We start from the raw sequence: 21,220 nt of genomic DNA on the forward strand, positions 1-21,220 counted from the left end.
ATGTAGGCTTAGTAAACAGAGAGCCTTTATTGGAACACTTCTTCAGCAGATCTTATTGAAAAAGAGTGGGGAGAGGGGAGTGCACACAGGAGAAAAAAAAAATTTAAAAGATATTTTACACTGGGTAGTTCCAGACGTTTTCCTCAGGCAATGAATATGTGTATAGGGTATCTCGTCAACATGAACAGGGTAATATCATTAAGCAATGGTAATAATGGTAATAAAGTCAAACTCTGTCCTGTTAAATTTCCATTAGCACAAGTACAAAACAATTCACGACACTAAAAGTCTATGATAATATTCACTTACTTACAAATAAGTAACGCTAAACTTACAAGTAGGCCTTTTTCCCATTTTTGTTATTTTGTACGATCCCACTGTCAAAAAATCTAAATCCTGAAAATATTAAGCTTCAACATAAACATTTCCAAGAAACTCACCAATGCAACTGCATTCAGTTTCCTCCTGATTTCCATGCACATTTACAAACATAAGTGGGGAAGATTTCACGATGTATTGAATAAAATCAAGCAACATTACAGAACTTGGCTGTGAATCTGATTTCTTAACCAGTTCCAAAGCAACTTTAAAAAAAAAAAAAAAAAAAAAAAAAAAGAGACACATTTCTGAATTAGTATTGCAATAAATCACTCTCAAATTTTGTTCACTCCTAAAGAGAAAGAAAAAAATCATTATATAAAATACTATGAGATGGTATTACACCTGCATAATTATCAATTTCTTTATCAATAAAGACGATTTTGTGCGTATTGTAAATTCTCTATGTGACAAGAAACTATATGAAGAAACATATACATTAATCAGCTTAAATATTATTAACAGTACAGGCATTAACATTCAGTTAGTATATTTAACAGTTTAATAAGTGAAGAAGAGCAAGTAGCTAACACCTTAGGTTTTAATCATAGAACTTTCCCCAGATATATGATCTTGGTAGGAAAAAAACCTGTAAGAATTGTTCTAAATCTCCAAGAAACATAAGCTATAAAACAGTAAATTCAGTTTACTGAATCAGAAAATATAGCAAAATACTAAACATATGTAATGGTGCTGTATAGCTCCATTGAAACAGGCATCTGAATCACATCAGATTTATCCAAATACCACATAGTTTGTTAGTACAAGAAGAAAACTATCAGATAGCGATTAATCAGAAAATTTACATGGTAATGATAAAATACAACACTCATTTATTCAAAAGAAGTATCTAAAGCAGACTGGCTTTTTGTTTTTATACTCTTCCCTTCCAGGACTATAAGAGAATTAACAGATACTTAAATTGATCGATTCACTACACAAATGATCAGTCTTCCTGAGATAGCCACATGAATTATATCTTGGAATCAGTAAGTTACCCTTATTGTGACTCTCCTTGGTGCAAATATACAGATAACTACAAACGATAATTTTGTAGTATATGTTTTTCATAATTACCAAAATGTTTTTAATGTACTGTAATAATTAGAACCTTAACGTGATTTAAGGAATACTAAAATAAGGCTTTGTTAGAATCCAAAAATTAAAAATAAGGCTGTTTACATCAAAGCATTTCAATTCTGAAAGACTCTGTGAGTATGAAGTCTTGTAAGCTATATTACTCAATGAACAATGACATTACATGATACTCCTGTTTTTCAATGTTGTAAGCAATTATATTCATATAACCTTGCACTGCATTCCCTCCTCCTCCCCCTTATTTTTTACTTAAGTTACTTCACATCATAATAGCAAGTACTTCATTATGGCACTTATTGAAAAATAAGTCATAAATGGTATTCCATTCAACTACTAAATCTTTGTGGAAATGAGAGTTGTAACTTCTTTTTTTTTGGCAGGAATTACTTAACTCATAAAGCAGATAATAATTTCAAAAGAAGGGATGTAATACTTACCAACGTCTACATCTGTAAGAATTCTGTCAATGAACTGGCAGAGTATTTGTCTCGGTTTCTGCACAACTGTATTGTAATCTTCTGGACTAGCACTAAAATTAAAAGCACGTTATTCATTATTTTCACATTATCTATTTTAAAATACAAAATAAATATTCAAAGTCTATCTCAACAACATGTTAAACACTGTTTTTTTGTTCCCTTCCAGAAGTCTTCAAAAAGAAATAAAAATTGATTTCCTGCTTTAGTGACCAACGTAGTCCCTATCCTTCTTTCTCTTCATTCTTCAGTAGTACAGTTTTATGAAGTGCTGAAGATTGTTCAATTTTGTTACACATTTATGTTTGAAATACATTAAATCCACGTCTGTCTGATTAAGGGATTTATCCACATGCTACTACCAAGCAATAAATCAGCTTTGGTGCCAAGAAAAATAAAATTAAGAACTCGTTTAACTTCTGGAATCAATCAAAATTATTCAAGTAATTAACCACCAATACCCTGGCTAAGAAGTGTCAATATCAACTGCTCAGGTGACTAAGACAAAAGTTACTCTTGTCAGGTCAAATCTTCAACATACAATTGTACCTCCGTGTCAACTATCTGCCTACCACGAAACAAAGCTGCGGTCTTGATGCTGCCATCAAAACTTTAGAGCCAAACGTTTTCAAGGTCTCTTAACTCTCAGTGAAACCACATCACAAACACAAGAGGCGTCCCCGGGACGCGGGGTGCTGTGCAAGCCAACATGCCGCTCCCATCAGGTTCGACCAGCACCGACCGTGAGGGAGAGGAGCAGCCCCGGCAGGTGGGGGGAGGCGGCGGCCAGGGTGAGGGGAGGGCGCAGGCCCAGTCCCCCGACCTCACTCAGTAGGGAATGAACCTATTTTTCCACCTCCCCACGCTACACACGGATGCCGAGGCCGGCCATGCTTGCCCGCGGACACCCGGCGGGGGCTGGGTCCGTCCCACCTGGCCAGCTCCCGCAGCGCGGGGATCACGGAGGCCATCTCCAGGCCCTGCTCCGCCATGGCTCCCGCTTTGAAACGGGCCGCGCGCCGCCGAGGCGGGAACTGTGTGACGGCGTCCGGCAGGACCCAAAACTCCCGCGGCGTCGAAAGGGCGGCTGCGCGCCCCGGCGGCGCGGCGGAAGTTTAACCGGTTCGTCACTAGGCGGGAGCGCGGGCACGGCGGCTTAGTGCCGGTTTGCAAGGGGCTCCCCCGGGACGCACGCTGCCCGGGCAGGGATCTCCGCTGCAGCTCACAGACAGCTAACAACGGGCCGAGCGCGCTCCGCCAGGGTGTAGCCCTTTCCCAGCGGGGGCACTGAGGAGCTGCCGGGCGGGATCCGGCCACGGCGGGCGTCTCGGTGGAGGATAGTCCTCGGGACTCGCAGCGCACAGCGGGGGTGGGAAATGCCACAGTCCTGAGGGTGACGTAAAGCAGCGTGGGGAGAGGCCCCGCTCTGAGATGCTGGGTAGGAAGCCCCCGCTAGACCGCTCCCTGCAGCTCCCCGGGCCCGCCATGGCGGGCTCTCCTCAGAGCGCCCCGCGCATTGCAGCCCCGAGCTTGGCCTCCGGGTCCTCAGGTGTGAGGCGAGTGCCTCAGGCTGCAGAGAGCAGCCCCGAGCTTGGCCTCCGGGTCCTCAGGTGTGAGGCGAGTGCCTCAGGCTCCAGAGAGCAGCCCCGAGCTTGGCCTCCGGGCCCTCAGGTGTGAGGCGAGTGCCTCAGGCTGCAGAGAGCGGCCCCGAGCGGCCCTCGGCCCGCCCCTGCCGCCTTGCCATTGGCTGCCGGCGCTGCCCGTCTGCCCGCCTGCCGGCAGCAGGTGGCCGTGGGCCGGGGCGGGTGCCGCGCACTGCGGGAGGTGGCGGCGGGCGGGCAGGTAGGGAGGGGGAGAGCGGGACGTGGGTGGCCGGTTTTTGGTGTCACTTCTTCACGGACCGAGCCCGGGGGAGGTGGGTGAAAGGAGCGAGTCCGGCACGCTTGGCGGCGGGAGGACGCGTTCTGGCAAGTGTGGGGGCTCGGCGCCCGCCGGCCCAGCGTGCCTCCCGGTAGGTAGCGGTGAGAAGCGTACTTAATATTTGAAGTGTTGCTAGGTTGTTTTTTTTTCAGGTTTTACCGTATGTTGCTTTTTGTTTATGTTCCTTTGAGGGAGTGAGCGCGCTTAAATGCATAAAACACGAAGGGTCTTGTGGAAAAGCCCGAAGGGCAGCTCAGCCCCCCGCAGTGTGTGGGACTGAGGGCGCGGGCGCTGGTCAGTGTAGCCCTGGGACCCGGCCCGTGAGCTCTGAAGGAGCAGCAGGGCGGCGAGACTGCAAAGTGTAGAAGGGTAAAATAAGAGGGTTTATGTATAAGTAGGAATAGCAGGGAGACTATGTGAGGGGAAATTAAATTCTGAGCTTTGTTCTTCTCATTAGGAAATATAACTCTTTCTGCATTTGTTTATGAACTTAGTGTTGTTTCTGGGCTGAAATAAAATCCTCTTGGAGGCTTCTGATTCTGTTGTGTGTTTGCACTATGTGAGGGCTATGTGTCTTGCATGTAAAACAGCCCACAAAGTGGGTGCATGTATGTTTTTCAATTACTTGTTAATTTCTGATGGATGCTTTCTGTGGAACCCATTACTAACTTTTTTATTAATAGATTTTTTGTTGTTGTTGTCTTGTAGCATGTATGTATGCCTGCTGAACTTTCAAAGTTTGCTAGCATGGGAAGGATATGGAATACTTTGAGAAATTTTACAAAACATAACTGGTTTTTATCTTAGTTTGTTTTTCAACACATATTGTAATGTTTTCTACTAGCTGACTTTAAAATGTTAATATTTCAGGAGTCATTCCTAGAGAGAAAACAGAAACCACGTAGCTTTGTGTGTTTGGTTAAGTAGAATTATAATGGTCCAGGAAGACAGAGTATGTCTTGTTTTTTGGTTTTTGTTTTTTTTTTGTTTTTTTTTTAATCAGTGTTATTCTGAACACAAAATTTTCTGCACAGTTTCAGTTCAAAAAATCTATTTATTGTGAAAACTGCTTTCTGAGTATAAGCTTCTAAGCCTGAGACAACAATCACACTAAGAAAGGTGTAAATTACACTACCTGCTAATTTTATGTGCAGTTGAAATTCCTATATCATCCCTGATAAGTAAGATATTTCTTGGGATCTTGAGAGAGTTTGACCAGGCTATATTATTATTTAGCTTTCGATCCTAAGAAATAGGAACAATTTATTTAATCATTTAGTCATGTTGTTGGTGGTAAAGCATAAGTGGGGTATGCAAAGTGCTTTGTGGCTGGGGGTGGGGGGAAGAGAAGTGCTTTTGCCTAGAAGTCTCCTGAGTTAACAGTGAGATCCTATTAATATAGGTATTGTAGAAGTGCTTCTATTTGTCGTAGGTAGAATGCTATACAAATTTGTGGTGCAGTTTCTTTAAGCATTTACCAAGCATGGAATTCAGGCTTTTTATTTTCTGTAATAATTACTTACAGCAGTTCACTAAAGAGAGATCTGCTCCCTATCCTTCACTGAGAGTGAGGTACTCTTAATTATCTTCTTTCATTCTTCCTTATCTCATTATTTTATGCTTTCATGTCTCTTGACCCTCAGGAGAAGGAGCAGGTGTATTATCATGCAGCTGGAGAGAGTGACTCACTACTAATGAAAATACTGTGCTTTGACACTGTTCTATATTTTCCAATGCAGAATTCATATTACTGAAATGAGTCTTAGGTGTGTAGAGCTTGCCACTTGCGGACAGAACTCAAGGACAAATTCATTCAGATAGGTAGAGCCAACTATCAAATCTGGTGCATGTGGCAGTACTAAGATTTTTGCTAAAGCTGACATTACTTCTTCCCCCTACCCCCACCATGGGCAATCCTCTCACTTTATAGTTGTGTGATTCTTCCACACCCAGGTCTCCATCTTCTTTGGCTTTTGTTGCTTCTTTACCACTTGCCTCTGCAGGTCAGCATACTTTTAAGAGACTGCATGACTTTGCCTTGAACCAGCAGGCTCCAGAGCACAAGAACATATTAATTGCCCTTTTATGCCCTCTGTTGTTTAATTCTGAGGTAGAATTACTGTTCCTCTTGGGGCTCATCCACTTTGTGGAGGTATGTGAATGTTACCCAATGCGGTTAGCATGACTGCAGTTAAATCTCAGCTCTCTCTTGCAGGTAGATACAAGTGATTGTGCTAAGATATTTAAACGCACATGTGTATTCCTTGATGCCTTTGTGAACTGTGGAATAGGAACCTTATGCAGGCTGATGCGGTGTTCAGAGGAAATGCAGCCAAGATGGTGCATGGGGGTCCACTGAGCTGTACTAAGTAGTTTCATGTAGTATCAAGGTGTACTTGCAGCTTATTATGGCAACCATGCAAATGATAACACTCGATAGTTTGTATGGTTACTTGAGGACTGATTTCCATATATAGTCATGAAAGTAGTTGCCTGACCTTTGAACGCATTGTGTTGTTCCCATACACCATAAAAACCTGTGTTCTGGTATGCTCTGTTTTTATCTGTACGTGTGTTGCTTACCGAAATTGGCTGGAGTGAAAGAGCACAGATTAAAATTATATGTCATCCTGAATATTGGTTTGATGATTAAAAAAAATAAATAAAAAAGGTGAAGAATCAAAACAGGTGGTAAATGGTGGTAAGCACCGCAGGCAAGCAGTCAGCCTAGAAGTGGAATGTGTACGTTCAGCTACTAAGAAAAAAACAGGTAAAAGAGGAAAAAAGTGAGGAAAGGAAATAGAAAACATTAAAATCTGATTTTCTTATGTCTTTCTAGATGTAATCCAGACAAGTCCTAGTCCTGCAAGCATTTATCCACATTTTTTCTATTAATAAACCTGCTTAAATACTTAAGACTACTGACTATTGATGATGTAAAATTAAACATTTGAGTAATGTGGAGAGATAGCATGTTAGATTATACATTCTTTTGCAACCTGGCATTATTATTTATACAGCAAGCAATGAATCTTTTTTGCTTATCTACAACTTCTACTATTCAACATAGTTGACTGTATATAACTTTTTGTTACTTGTTTCTTGCTTTCTAGTATTTCTAGAAAAGTAGTATTCTTGAGGCTAGTAGCTATGGAGGAAACTTGCAGAAATGTGTTTACTACCAGGATCAGTGTTATAATTTCAAGACTTGTCGAGTTGATAATTTTTGGATGAGAGTAAAGTGCCTGGAATGTAGTTGCCTAAGGCAAAATTTTCAGCATCTCAAATGCTGCTTTTAAAAATAGAAAAAATCCAGAACTAAAGAACAATGCAACTGTGATAATGATTTATTGGGAGAAATTTTTCCATGGTTTAATTTGCTCTGGAAACTACAGGGTTTTTTGTGGGATTTGTGGGTTTTTTTTTTGTTTGGTCATTTGTTTGTTTTAAACTTGTAGAAACAGTGATGCTTTATTACAACTGCAAAACTCTGTACTAGTCATGCTGGGAGAAAATTGTGCTGTGTTTTAATTAAAAATGTAACTTTAAACTATATTTGAAAGTTCTGGCTGTTGTAACTGCATAGGTTCTTTTATTTAAGTATTTTTTCAACGAAAACCTGAATAACTGTACTAGATACAATTTTCATAGTGGAAAAATGTTTTCTGGCAGAGATTTAGTGTGAGGAGAAATAATTTTCCATCTTGTTCTGTGTTCTATACTCATTAAGACTAAAATAGAATCATAGAATCATTTCGGTTGGAAGAGACCCTCAGGATCATAGAGTCCAACTAGAATTTATGCATGGGAATATTGATAGAAGTTCTGCTGAATGTCAGCTTTTCTCATTTCATGACTTACTGTAGAAACCAACACAATGGAGGAGGGAAAAAGGGGATTAATGAGCTTTGCCCTATTATTTTTATTTTTTTTTTTTTTTTAGTCAAATGAATTAAACCTATATATGTTGGAATAGAATTTATTATCCCTTTTAGGAGCATATGTTCCTTGGTGAGTGTTTTCCCAGTTCTTGGAGGTTTTGTTACTCTGTGAGGATTGTGTCAATGGAATGGACATCACCTTAACAGCATGAAATACAGGAATTCCTGAACTAAATAAGATTGTACCAGTACTCTAACATTTAACACTTCACGTAAAGTATGCGTGTAACGTTTAGTTGCCACCCTTATTGCAGTGATTATTTAATTAATCTTAGCATTCACCACAATGTATTAAATACTTTGTATCTGTGATTAACTGTTGCCATAAAACCTCCCAAAATCACTAGATCTACATAAATGGGTTAAATAAATGTGGAACAGGAGTACAAGCCAGCAAAAGGATCTGATTCTAGCAAGCAAGTTTATTACTGGAGAAGGCTCCACTGCGTTGTGCCAGACAATAAGGAAACACTAAGTTGTAAATGTGGTGCTGGGAAAAGATTCTTCGCTGAGCAACTGCAAATGCCTCTGAATCTGAAGCCCAGGCTGTGAGCTCTGCTGACTGAGATGTTGTCTCATTAGTGCGTTTCAGCCTTGACGTTCACTGAGCAAACAGTTAATTGGTGGTCACGTTGTGATATGCAAAGGGATATCAACAATGAAAATGACAACTGACATCAGTCAGATCAAGTTCAATGTGGACTGGAAGTTCCAGGTTATTGATAGAACCAGTTCTGCATTACAGGCATGTAGTGTCTCTATTAAAGGATTTTTAAGCATCACTGTTGCTGCACCTTTAAAAAAGGGCTGCAAAATGAGACTGACTATTCTCTAGTGCATTATGTTTGTGATAAGATTACTAATTACATGATTTCAGCTTTGATTCAGCTGGTTACATGCAGGAAATACTGAATGTCAGTCATTACCTTTGTTTTAGAACTTCTAAATGTAAATTACTTGATTAATATTTAGATTTTTTTTTTTTTTTTGTGGGAGGATGTGCTTGCTTAATGGTATGTCATACAGGTGTCCAAAGAGAATAAAGGTAGAACATCACAATAGCTCACCAGTGAGACTGGTACTGCTAGGCCTTGGAAATAAATTATGCATAAGGCAGATTGTGTGCTTCTACATGCATGCTTCTGGTGAGAAGAGGATTATCAACCTGCTTTCAGGGCTCTCTTGCAGATGTTTCCTTAATAATAATAGGCACTAGCAAAACAAAAAATAATGAATTAATGCTGGATCCAGCATTGCCCAGTTTAATTCACTCAGTGAATGAATCTTTTCGTATTGTTAATAATTGTTGGTAGAATGGACTGATTAAAAACATTGACATGTAGGAAGCTGAAATATTGGGCTGCATGTTATCAGCAAGATTGTATTTACTTGACTGCTAATTTAGAGGATTTGTCTCAGTGTGAGCTTCAGGAGCTAGCTGTTTCTTTTCAAACCAAATGTTCCCTCATGGGGTTTTTGTTTTCCAAAACTTGTATAGTTTGGAGTATTGTTGTCTTGCTTATTTATCAAGTTCCACATCTCTTTTCCCCATTTTGTTTCCACATGTCCTACCATTTCTCTTTGCACTGGTTTATTCCCTTATGACAGAAGGATACTAGATTCTGTTCTTTCATATCCTAAAGGTAGGTCAATATGAAGTAGTATTAAATTCTCCTTTTCCATTGAGCTAAGTATTTCACTTCTGCAATGAGTCTAGCTTTGCCAAACTTCATTTATAGAATCAAGATACATTTAGTTGAAACTAGTGTGGATTTTGCCAGTGATATAGCTGGTATCAGGACCTGACTCTGATTCTAAATCTGTTCTTTTTCCCTTAGGTAACACGATGTATTCGGTCACAAAAAAATTTGTAACTGAAGATATATTTTGCTTTACTTGTCATCACATATATCAGCCACTTAATTGTATGGGGTGGAATTTTTTTCACATCCCAAAGTAGCAAAATGTTATAGCACATAAATAAATTTAAATCTTGTAAATAATTCCATGGATTTAAAATAGTTATGCTTAGAGTTGCATCCACAGGTAAGTACTTCATTAATTCAAGGCCTATTGGACAAATCCTTCTAAAGCTGATACCTTGTTCTTATTAATCATTGATATTTATATATCTTCAATCTTTCCAAAGGGATTTTGTTGTTCTTATATTACTGTCTCCAGACAAAAGTTCCCAAATCTTTGAGGACATCCATTCTGCTGGAAACCCAAACTCCCAGTTGGCTTCTTCAGCATGGGCAAGGTGGTTTGGTCATGTCCTCCCAAAGCTGCTCCCAAGAGAGGTGTGACAGTGACATGAGACTGGTTGTTTGTCATGCCAGAACAAATCCCTACTTCTGGCAGTCTGTAGTGTGTTTGTTTTCACAAGGTGGCTTGCATTCTGGAGTGGCAGCCCTCCTGTTGTGGTGAAAGACAGCTACTGGGTCAGTCATGCTGGGCTTTTTAATGAAGTTCTGTCTGATAGACTGAGTGCCTTGGGGAAAGCAGAAATTATATGTAATCTATGGAAATAGATGCATGCATTTCTGTTGCATTCCAGAGTTTCTGCATGCTTTTCATCCTGAAATAATATTTGTGGTGATTTATCTATGGGACAAACTCTTCTGCCATATAGTTTATTCTTTAAGTTACCATTCTGTTTTTTACTAAGTAAATTAAGATCAAGGCAATTTAACTCAATAGGATTAATCCATATCAGTCCTTCTCAACCAAATAAGCATATGTTGGATGAGTGATTGGGTGCTGCTGTAGTCTGTGTGCTAAGAAGTACTTCATTAAGCTGTCAGTTCAGGTGTATTGCTGTCAGCTGGACTCCTCAGCCAGGAGACAGACCAGTCAGAGTGGGAAAGCTTGTCCCTCATGCTTCACACACAGTGTTCGCTTGCTGATTGTTAGTGATAGCACAATAAGTATTTCTGTGCCATGCCTAGAAGTTTAAAAATAGGGATTTATATATGGATGTTTAATGCTCAGGAGCATTAACTTTGGAGAGCTGGAAATACAAGTTATTTTTCATGAATTGTCACTGCACAAAGAGACAGAAAACAACCTGACAGGGCTATTCAGTTTTTGTGAAGGTCAGTGGAAGGAGGATAAGCCCCTTTGTGTGGACTTGTAGCTAACTTAAAATCCAAAATGTTTGCAAATGTAGTTAAAATACTATGTGAAATAAAATCTATATCTTGTAAGATTTCCTCCAGAGACCTTTTGCCCTTGTAAAAGAGCTGATTTATCAAAAAACTAGTGTATCTGATAGTTGATTATAGTTGATCATTTTCGTATGAAAGAGACAGTTTTTAGCTACATGATTTCATTTGCTGAACACATGGAAGCCTGCTCTCAAAGTCCTAACAAGTGTTAGGACTTACAAGTGGTGTAAGAAATAATAACATTTTATGTTGAAAGTGTCATGGTTTGGAAACGCTTTGGGCTGTTATTTGGCATTTTTGGAAGACTGCAGCATTTAATGCAGGCTATGAGAGCAAACAGTTGTCACTTTACTGAGAGACATTGTGAAATGGCTAACACAAAGCAAATATAAATACATATTAAATTTAAGAATACTCAGAATTCACGTTTAACAAAGCAAAAAGACTCCTTACAAAGGTAATCTGCATCAGCAGTTTACAGGGTTTTTCAGTGTACTAAGTATTGTGCCATATAGTTACTACACTGAAGATAACTATATAAGCATAGCTTTCTCACTTTATGGAAGTGTAAGTCATTATTTTTAAAGGAACCGGTAATTTTTTTAAGGTATCATTTTTAGGTTTGTAAGGGTTGTTATTAGCCTAGCACTACTTTATGAGATGAATGTTTTTATGATACTTGAAAAAAGGAAACAATATTTCTCGTTAATAAAATCATGCACATCTTTATTCATTGTTTCAGTGTATGATTTAAATGCTTAAAGATGTCTGCTTATGTTGCCAGCTCAAATTATGTTTATAAAGTTTTTTTCAATTTTTATTTCCTTTTTTCATAACAAAGACGGTGAAGTTTTCACCGAAGCATCACAAACAAGTTTATTTTCTTAAATGAAAACTATCTCCTAATCATTTGAATCCTAAGGCTGAGGTTTTGAAAAATTTAATTACAAAAATATATGCTGAGAAATTTCTTTTTCCTCTTCAAAATGTGATTAAAAATGACAGTTGGCAACAACAACTGTAGATGTTTTCTTCTGGCCTAATTATTAAGAACTACAGCAGCAGCAAATTAATTTCATGTGTGCCCCAGATAGACTCCTAGGGTAGTGGCTACAAACAACTCTCTATTTAGATTTAGTTACTCAGATATACCAGTGTGCTCCTTTTACCCTCAGTACTTCAGCAACCAGAGCTCCATAGGGCTGTGAACTGGCACAGGGGCAGTGTTTGTCAATCTGTGGACTCTGCACAGACTGGAGGGGTTTGAAATGCTGCCAGTTGCTTTTGCCATGTACTATGGAAGACCCTCCTTTTTCTTCTAGCTTGACCAATGAAAAAAGAAAAACAAAAATAACCTATGAATTTTCCATGACAGAAAATCCTGGCTTGCTTGTAGTATAGTAGCTGATAAGTCTAATCTTCTAATAATCTTTTGAACCATGTAGAGTTGAACGAGGAATTAGCAGGTGACAGGAGGCCATACTGCCACGTGATAACTAATGAAAACTCAAAAATACTATGGCAATGCACAACTATTTGGAACTATTCAGTAATTGAAATTAGCTGGAATATGAAGAGTATGTGGGTGTAAATTAAATTGTTGAGGGCAGGAGAATGAATGTGCATTTCTATTGTTACTCTAAATCTTCACATAATTAACTTCTGGGGTGACCTCAAAACTAAGTTCATTAGTAAGAGCCTGTGGCTCCCTCCTAGAGTTTTAGCATTTGTAGCAGCCTGTGGTTTACTACTTCAGACTACCAGTGAGCCGGCATATGGAAAGATAAAGGCAGGAGTTTTCTGGAGTGTTGCAGTCGCACTGTTTTAAGTTCTCCCTCCCCCTCTGCCTCTTTGGTTCTTTGTTCACCAATAGCTTTGTTCAGAGTTTTGCTTTTTAAGTTATGTGCTAACTAAATGTTGTTTTCACACTTGGAGAAGAGAAAAATGGTTCATAATGTTCCAGTTGGCTTAAAAAAAAGATATTTTTCTGAAGTCATGAGTGCCATAGAAGGATAAATTCCTTAGCAAGGAACACTGAGTACAGGATGTCCTACCTCTCAAGCAGCACTGAATCTGGAAGAAATAGAGGCTTGGGACAAAAACTGAGAGCCTTGCAAAAGGTATTGTAAAAGTATCAATGCTATTGTAACAGATTAAACAAATAAAGGTGAGTACACTTTGATTGTAGTAGAAGGAATGCAAAATCCAGCAAACTCTGAAAAATTGTGAAGCATGTAACGTGAAATTGTAATTTGCTAACAGGAGCAGCAGAATTTTGTCTGTGAAATTGGTAATAATAATAATTGCTGTGCTAGAAGCTGGTAGATAGTGAAAAACTGTGCTATTTTTTGTGGCTTAATGTTTCTGATTACTATTTTTTCCTTACTATGAATTCATTCAAGTACTTTAATAGCATTATCACTTTTAGAAACATACTATTTAAATTGTAATTTAGAGCCAGATCAGAAGATGGTGAGTTAGTGACTTCCCCAATATCATCACTTCTCATAATTTGACTGAGCTTTCTATAAAAATTGAAGATGATCTCGGAAGTCAGTTTGAGAAATTATGTGAGGAAAGCTTGAAAAGTTAATATGAGAACAACGTGAAGTATCTGAAAGCAGAAGGCAAATGTCATCTTGTGTCAGTAATTTTAAAACCCTGTGATGCTTTCTTTTTTTTTTTAAATTGGTTAGAGTATGGCATGTGATTGCCTTTTGAAGAGTTTGGGTTATGACTTTTGCTTCTGGTTAACTTTTATGTTTAGTAATTAACTGTGCTATAGTTTAATAAAGAAGTACTAGAATAATTAAAGCATAACCCCAAGTTGTGAATCCTATTTGTAGATTACTAGGACACCCAGAAAGCCCCTTGTCAGATGGGGGTCCTGTCAACACTTCTGCTGTGTGCACAAAATTTTTATCCAAATCATAGAACGTCCTGAGTTAGAAGGGACCCACAAGGATCATTGGGTCCAACTCCTGTCCCTGCACAGGACAACCCCACAGTTCACACCATATGTCTGCGGGTCTTGTTCAATCTCTTCTTGAATGCTGTCAGGCTTGGGGCTGAATGTTTCAATAAGAATTTCAGGATTTGTCTCCTAGTTAAGATATATATCAGAAAATATTTCTATGGGAATTTCCTATCAAAATAATGCGATTTTTGTTATTGTAGTTGCATGCTAACAAAAGCTGTATGCGCATAAACCTAGACAGAGGAAGAAAGATATTGAGTATCATTTGCTGGTGTGTCTTTTAACTCCCTTTTGCTCTTGTAAACTTGATATGTAATGTCAGCCTAGGCACAGAAGAATGGTTTGAGAGTGGAGTCCTTGAATGAACTTGCTTTTATGAGTGTAGCCTTTCCATTTATATTTTATTGTGGTTTGCTTTAATGAAATGTCACTGAGGAACTAAGTTCAGACTTAAAAAAAATTATATTCAGAGCAGTGACTGGTAAATAGATCGAACTGATTTTGTGACAAACTGTTTCCTAGTTTCTCATCAGATTTTCTATGTGTTAATGATAGACTCTTTGCATCTGTGTTTGCTTTTTGAAACTGCTATGGTGCTTTGACCTTAGCAGGCATTGGTCTTGCCATAATTTCTGGGTCTGGCATCCTGTGCCATGGTGGCTGTGACAGTGGCTCAGCTTGTATGTTTTCCTTGCTTTTGGTGGCAGCATCTGAGGCACCAGCTTCCAGTGCTAATTGGAAAGCATGATTCCTGCCAGTTCTGGCCATTCAGAGACAGTGCCTTTGCCTGATCCCTGGGTGGTGCATTTAGAAGTGATGATACACGAGCAAAGACACTCATGTGGGTAAAGATGGTTGGTATGGGGACAAGGTCAGTAAGGCAAAGGTAGCCTTGCAGAACAGGAAGAGTTGGAACTTGCAGAAGTTCTCTGGGAAGGAGGGTTTACCACATCTGTGTATGGGGAAGTCAAGTGATGAGTCATCATGGGACATAGGTTTCAGTATAACGAACTGGTTTTTTGAGTGTATCAAATGATCCATCCAGAGGGCAAGTGATATTACTGGCGAGAGGAGATAAGAAAAGGTCATATAAAATGAAACAGTATATTAAGTTGATTGAGCTTGTTTAAGGAAGACAAAACTGGTTTCCCTTTAAGGCTCAGTCAAATGCTTCTTTGGACCAGTGTAAACATTACGGTGTTGACACTTGTGAAGAAGTTTCTTCTACCAAGTCACCTTAATCTGTCCTGACTCCCATCCTAACTGTTAATACCTTGCTAATTAATTGGAATACAGCTCTGAAATAATGGATTATGTGAATACAGACATTGCCATGAGTAAAATGGAAAAGCAAGATATTTGCTTCTAGAAATGTTTAATTTTTATTAGAAAAACCCATCTGCAGACTTTTGTATTAAAAATATGAGATGATGAGGTTCCTTCAGTTCTGTTACTGTTATTATTTTGAGTTGTGGGCAGGCTTGATAGTGTTCTTGAGCTGAGGAAAACATGTTAATGCTTAATTTGAATACATATTTTCATTGCAAATACATGTGACTGTAATTGTGAATAGAGGCAGACCTGATTGTAACTATGTGATCTATCTGAAACAGAGAGGTGAAAAACGGACTCTTAAGTGTAAGCCACACAGCTCTCAAAAATGGGCTGCAAGGTTCATGAGTTTTGTACCAGGACTTGTGAATTTCCTTTGTGGGCACTAGTTGTAACTGTATTAGTAGAAGATAAAAATTATTCCAGACTCTGGACAGTATGGTGGAAACTAAACCAACAGTAAAATGATTTACATTGGGAAGATTAATATCACACCCACAAAGATCACATCTGTTGCGATGCTGGTGGTTTCTACAAATGTGCAATTTCTAATAGGCCAGAGAAGACACTTGTTTGAGGGTTTGCTCAACAAAGGGAAGGTCTTCTGCATGAGGTTGTGTCTCTCTCATCTCACTTCTCCTGCCACTGTTTTTGCCTGTTCTTTCCTGTCCTTGTGTGCCATTCATGGCATGCAGGGTTTGTTGTTTGGTTGGTTGTTTTGTGGTTTGTTGGTGTATGTTTGTGATTTTTTTTGTTTTGTTTGTTTGTTTTTTTGGCCAGGTGGAGGAGTTTCTTATTGTAAAATCAGAATGTTGGTGGGTATGTTTATGACTTTCCACATGTGTAGTGAACTATGGAACTGAGACCTTGAGGAACCCTTCTGTTTACACTAACACTTGCATTCCTATAGCAGCACGGAACTGTGGTAATATCTGATCAGGTGCATTATGAGCCTCTGAAGGATGTTCTGTGCCTGAATGCAGAAGTAACTGATCTCCTTTCGAACAATTGTAAAGCTCAGGTAGGGTGTTTGAGAGCTAAATTGCTATAGGTTGGTGGCAAAACTTCTGGACTTCAGAAGTCACTGAGGCATTTAAACTCTGTGCCTTTAGCTCTATCCTTAAGCTGTTGGCCAGACAGTAGTAGGCTCAAACTTCTTTAAAGGGCATAATAGAACCATCCTTTTCTACTGTAGATTATAGCAACTCTATTTTTGTTTATTCTACTTCATTTCTATGAGACCATAAGCTTATTTTATTCACAAGGAATTCTGGAAACACTTTTTAGTGGAAGCAGTCTCTTATCCGTGGATAGTTAGTATGTTTATGTTAAACATTAAGTCCTTATGCCCTTTGTGTTCTTTTTCCTGCTTGAATACTTATGTTGTAGAGGAACGAAACATATTTAAAATATTTGAAATTGATTGTGGAGGATGTTGAGATAACATTAAAGGTAATTAAGATTTATGGTCTGAGTATATTAGGTTCCTACTGTGCTTTCATTTTCCATATGTGTCTGCACTGCTCGTGACAGACTTTTGATACCATGTGTGTGCTGTTTAACTGTCACCAAGGCAAAGGTTGTGCATAATACAACCAAGAGCAAGTGCCACTTCAGCAGATTCACTGTATCCAAGCTTTACTTTGGATCTTTGAATTTAACCATGTTGGAGATTCTGTAGGGAAACATTTCATTGTCCCTCAATTTGCCACTTTTTATGGCACAACTGCTCATCATTTTGTATTGTATACTTTGATTCTGTACTCCCTCATTTATGGAAAAGCTAATGTTTTATATTTAAATTACATAAAATATGCAGATACTTCAGAATACTTAATATTGAAACTTACATCAAGTAAAATGTAAAGCCCATCTCAAAACTGGGATGATTTTGCTTCAGATTAAGGAGTTTAATTGAATTCCCTCGTATTCTCAAGTCCTAAAGAAAAGCTACTTGTTACATGCAAGCAGCTTTTTACATTTCTTTTTTATCTGGAAATAATGTGCTAACAGGCAGGGAGACCAGGACTTGTCATATTGCAGAGATACACAAATGTAATTTCCTTGCTGTTCTGTGCTTCTTGCAAAAGTGATCTAACCACAACTAGTGTGTTACAAATGACTGTATTAATATACATAAGAAAATGCAGTTAGAAAGCAGCAACTCATGCACACAGCTCCAAAAGGGCTAGTGGATTGAGTCGTATCCCCTCAGCATCCCAGGTTCACAGAGAATGTCACTATTTCAGATTTGCTCTTGATGACATGCGCATCAATACCACAGCTTGTTGTATTGAAGCAAAGGAGACAAGGAGCAGTGGCCTGTCATCTGTTGTGGAACATGGGAGGCTGGAGTTCACGCCCCTGCGTTCCCTGTGGTCTTTGGAACCTGAGGGAAGGTGTCCTGCCTTCTCTTGCCTGCAAGGAGCAATTGGAGGGCGGAATCCTTGTGTATCACGTGCTGTTCTAGACAGCAGCGTGGTCAGTGCAAATGAAATGGAAGAATGCAGCCTCAAAGAAATGTTGGCACAACAGATCCAAGCAAGAATTTTTTGAGTTTTATAGATCAGGTGACATCTGGGTTAATGTTGGATGAGCAGGCATCACTTTGCCTGTGGATATCGGGTAAACAGACTTCATATCCCTGTTCCAGAACAGGGGATAAACCACTCCCAGCTCTGTGCTGGAGGCAGGTGAAACTTGTTGAACTCTTAGAAAAATAATTAATTAACCAAATCAGAAAAGGTCACACCTGGTCTGAGATGATCAGTTTGGGCAAATTCAGCCCGGAGTGTTGATGTAGCTGAACTGTAAGCAGATTGGGTTTGCAGAATGTTTCAGGAAAGGTACTTCAATGAACTCTGCATGCGATAGCATTTTTTTTTTTTTTTTCAAAATTGCTTTCCTAGAAGTGGTTCCTCTGGTATAGGCAAGGTTTCCATTGATGTTTTTTATTAGGAGTGCTGAATGCAACAATACAAGGCACAGGCAGTCTGAGATCCTTTTGAATGATGCATGTGAAGGAAACTACGTGAAACTGATACTGTTGATGAATTTGCATGGCTATCCTGTGTACCCAGCAGCCAAAGGATACTGAAGGCATTTTGTTTGGGTGAAAAGGTATCTTTCTAAATTTAACATGTATCTGCTTTATAATAGAATTGCTCTTCATCCTGACTTAAGCCTCATGAAATTGTTCTGTGGTATAAACCACATTAAGTTAAATCAGATCAGACTCATGACCAATCTAACAATTAGGTAGCTCAGCTTATTGTTTTACTGTTTATTCTTGAGTCACCCGTGTTTAGCTTAAAGGCATAGTGGAAAATGTTGATTTTATTATTCACCAGAGTTAATGTACTATGTTGAATAAATTCCTATTAATAATTAACGTCAGTTTAAGTAGTCTTACATAAGATGCATATTTCATGGCCCAAAAAATTATCACTCCGGCTGCTTTGATGGTCTTCCTCAAGCAAAGATCAGTGTATACAGTTTTGGAATAAGTTAAAAAAAAAAACAAACATATCAATCTCAAATTGTACCTTATTCACTGTGTAAGGCTGTACATAGAACACTGAGGAAAAATCCATGGATTATCAGTTTATATGTTGAAGCATAACACACATTGTTATTCTCTCACTTCTATTCATTAAATACTTTTGGTGGTGATGAATGTATCCAGCCATGTTTATAAGGCTAGGCTGAGAAACATACTGACTCTTTCAGGTAGTGAAGCTTCAGATTGACTGTATGGTACTTAAAGAACTTTCCACTTCCTGCTTCTCTATTAATAACTGCACATGTTACCATAATTATACTCTGCCTCTGCTTTCGAAAATTAGCAATGTGCTTGATCAGTTGCAAAATCTTTTGTATTTTTTAAAAAAATATATAGACATGTCTTTATATAGCTAATTAGTTTTACCTTTCAGTGCTCTCCTGTTTTAAAGGTTTACAAGCATCCTCTTTGCTTCTTTAGGAGTGGATCTGGTTTTGTATCTTCTGTCTTTATAAGACCCAGTGCTCATCATTCTTTAGGTGTATCAGATTCTTTCTGTATTCAGAGGACTGTTCTGCAATCAAAACTTCTTTCACTTTAGATAACATGAAGCGTAATTCTCTCCTATGAATGTCTCCTGCAGCTTTTTCTCTGATATTGGGAAGATAACCTATCTTTCTATAATAATAAAAATTATAAAGTCACTGAACCCTTTTGATTATTCATTTTGTCATGAAGGTTAACTCTCTAACTTATTGTGACAACTCCTATTCTCCACTGCTGTTTTGTGACAGGCCATCAGTGAGACACCTGGAATAATTTGTCCTTTCACATTGTTTAAAGTATTGGTTTAGATGGCCCCTAATCATCTTTATTCTTGAGGGTCAAGTATAATCTTGGCATAAGTAAAAAGGTGTTTCAATGTAAGCTGAGGGGTGGGGGGACCAAAAAAAAAAACAACCCCAAAACCCACAAAAACATGCACAAACAAAACCAAACTAGTGTATGTATATTTTCTGTTGCTCTAAATTTTTATAATATCCAAGTATTTTCACTGATGTTTAATTAGCATTTCCCCAGTTAAAATACAGCAGCATTTTTCTTCTCTCCTTACTGACTAAAGGTAACATCTAATGCATATCTTGGTTTAAAGTTCCTTTTGTATGTCTTATGATCTTATAATACATTCTTTTCTCACTGAGACAGGGCAGAACTTCTAGTTTAATCTGGCAAGAGTTTAAAAGAGACTAATGGTGCATGAAAGCAACCCTGTTTCACCACATTGGCTTAAAGAATCCCAGATGAACTAACATGGGAACACTACAGGTTGAACAGGGGTTTGCGGGAGTTTTTGTGCATTAAAATCTATAGCAGTTTGATTTAAAGCCCAATAAGAGAACCAGAATTTTAATGTTTTGTAATACTAATAACCAGCTGATGATTGACATGGAAGTAGTAATTCTTCTGCACACCTGTATTTGCAAATTATGCTAGCTTGGCTGTCATTGGAAACAACAGATTTAAGGATGATGTAGCAATGGAGTGGTATTTGCACCAGAGACAGAGGAGGTGTGTCCCTAGAGCTGCCCAAAAAGAACAGCAACAAAAGAAAACAAGCTCTTGAGTCAGCATTTGTCATGTCCATTGTTGTTGCAGAAGCAGCTGCACATGGAAACAAGGCAAACAGAATTTGAAATGAAGAGCTGGAAAATAAATTGCCTGCAGGGATGGAGGAAATTATTGGGCCTGATTGGCAATTAACTGCTCTGCCTTTTCTGACAGCTTTGATAACAGGTGAAAGAAGTGGCAGGAGCTGCCATTTGGGCTGCTCACTTCATCCTGTGTGGTTGCTCAGGCACAGATACTCCTCTGCACACAAAGAAATACCATGATAGTGTCAACAGTAGTTTGTGTCTGTATTCATGTTGGATGTGGAATGTTTCCAGGAGACCCCAGTGAATTGTCTTTGGATACAAAAAGCCTTCCAGGTGTAGAAGGCAGGCTAGGGAGAGATTAATATTGTCAGTTCGTGTTACGCTGAGGACTTAAAAGAGAATCGAGGGCACTTTCTCAGGATAAAAACTGTGTTTGTAGCTACCCTGGCCTGGGGTGGCAGGAGGTGGTTTAGTGTAAGCATAGACTACAGAAAATCCCAAGTGTCAAATGAACACTACTGGGGTCCAGAGAAATGTGTTCTCTGTAATCAAATATATCCTTCAGCACGTAGTCATAGTTCCAGTAGAGGTGTACCTTTGGAGGCTTACTGGTAAATCTTGTCAGAATTACGTGCGGACTGAGTCATCTTGGGTGGTGCAAGGTATTTATTAGCTTAGATAGCAGGTCCCTGTTTCCATATTGAAATTGTCTGAAATGTCTGAGTAGTTTAGGTGTCTCTGGTTGCTCAAACTAGATGGCTCATGAATGCCAGA

General features: G+C 38.9%; 2 protein-coding genes across 2 annotated transcripts in view; one reads left to right on the top strand and one right to left on the bottom strand.

The window, feature by feature from the left end:
* Nucleotides 1-2,959, bottom strand: part of ATR (ATR checkpoint kinase) — a gene marked incomplete at its 3' end in the record, with an annotated part of 39,461 nt that extends 36,502 nt beyond the window's left edge. Inside the window, exons 1-3 of the mRNA XM_080349932.1 lie at nucleotides 2,886-2,959; nucleotides 1,914-2,005; nucleotides 441-584 (exon numbers count right to left, since the gene is read on the bottom strand). Coding sequence (XP_080206058.1) covers nucleotides 441-584; nucleotides 1,914-2,005; nucleotides 2,886-2,944 — 295 coding nt within the window. The 5' untranslated portion in view covers nucleotides 2,945-2,959. The remainder of the gene's footprint in view (nucleotides 1-440; nucleotides 585-1,913; nucleotides 2,006-2,885) is intronic.
* Nucleotides 2,960-3,915: 956 nt separating this feature from the next.
* PLS1 (plastin 1) overlaps nucleotides 3,916-21,220 on the top strand; it is a gene marked incomplete at its 3' end in the record, with an annotated part of 44,251 nt that continues 26,946 nt past the window's right edge. The window contains exon 1 of the mRNA XM_080349762.1: nucleotides 3,916-3,963. The remainder of the gene's footprint in view (nucleotides 3,964-21,220) is intronic.

The sequence above is a fragment of the Nesoenas mayeri genome (genome assembly GCF_963082525.1).
Source record: "Nesoenas mayeri genome assembly, chromosome: 9".
Taxonomy (NCBI): Eukaryota; Metazoa; Chordata; class Aves; order Columbiformes; family Columbidae; genus Nesoenas; species Nesoenas mayeri.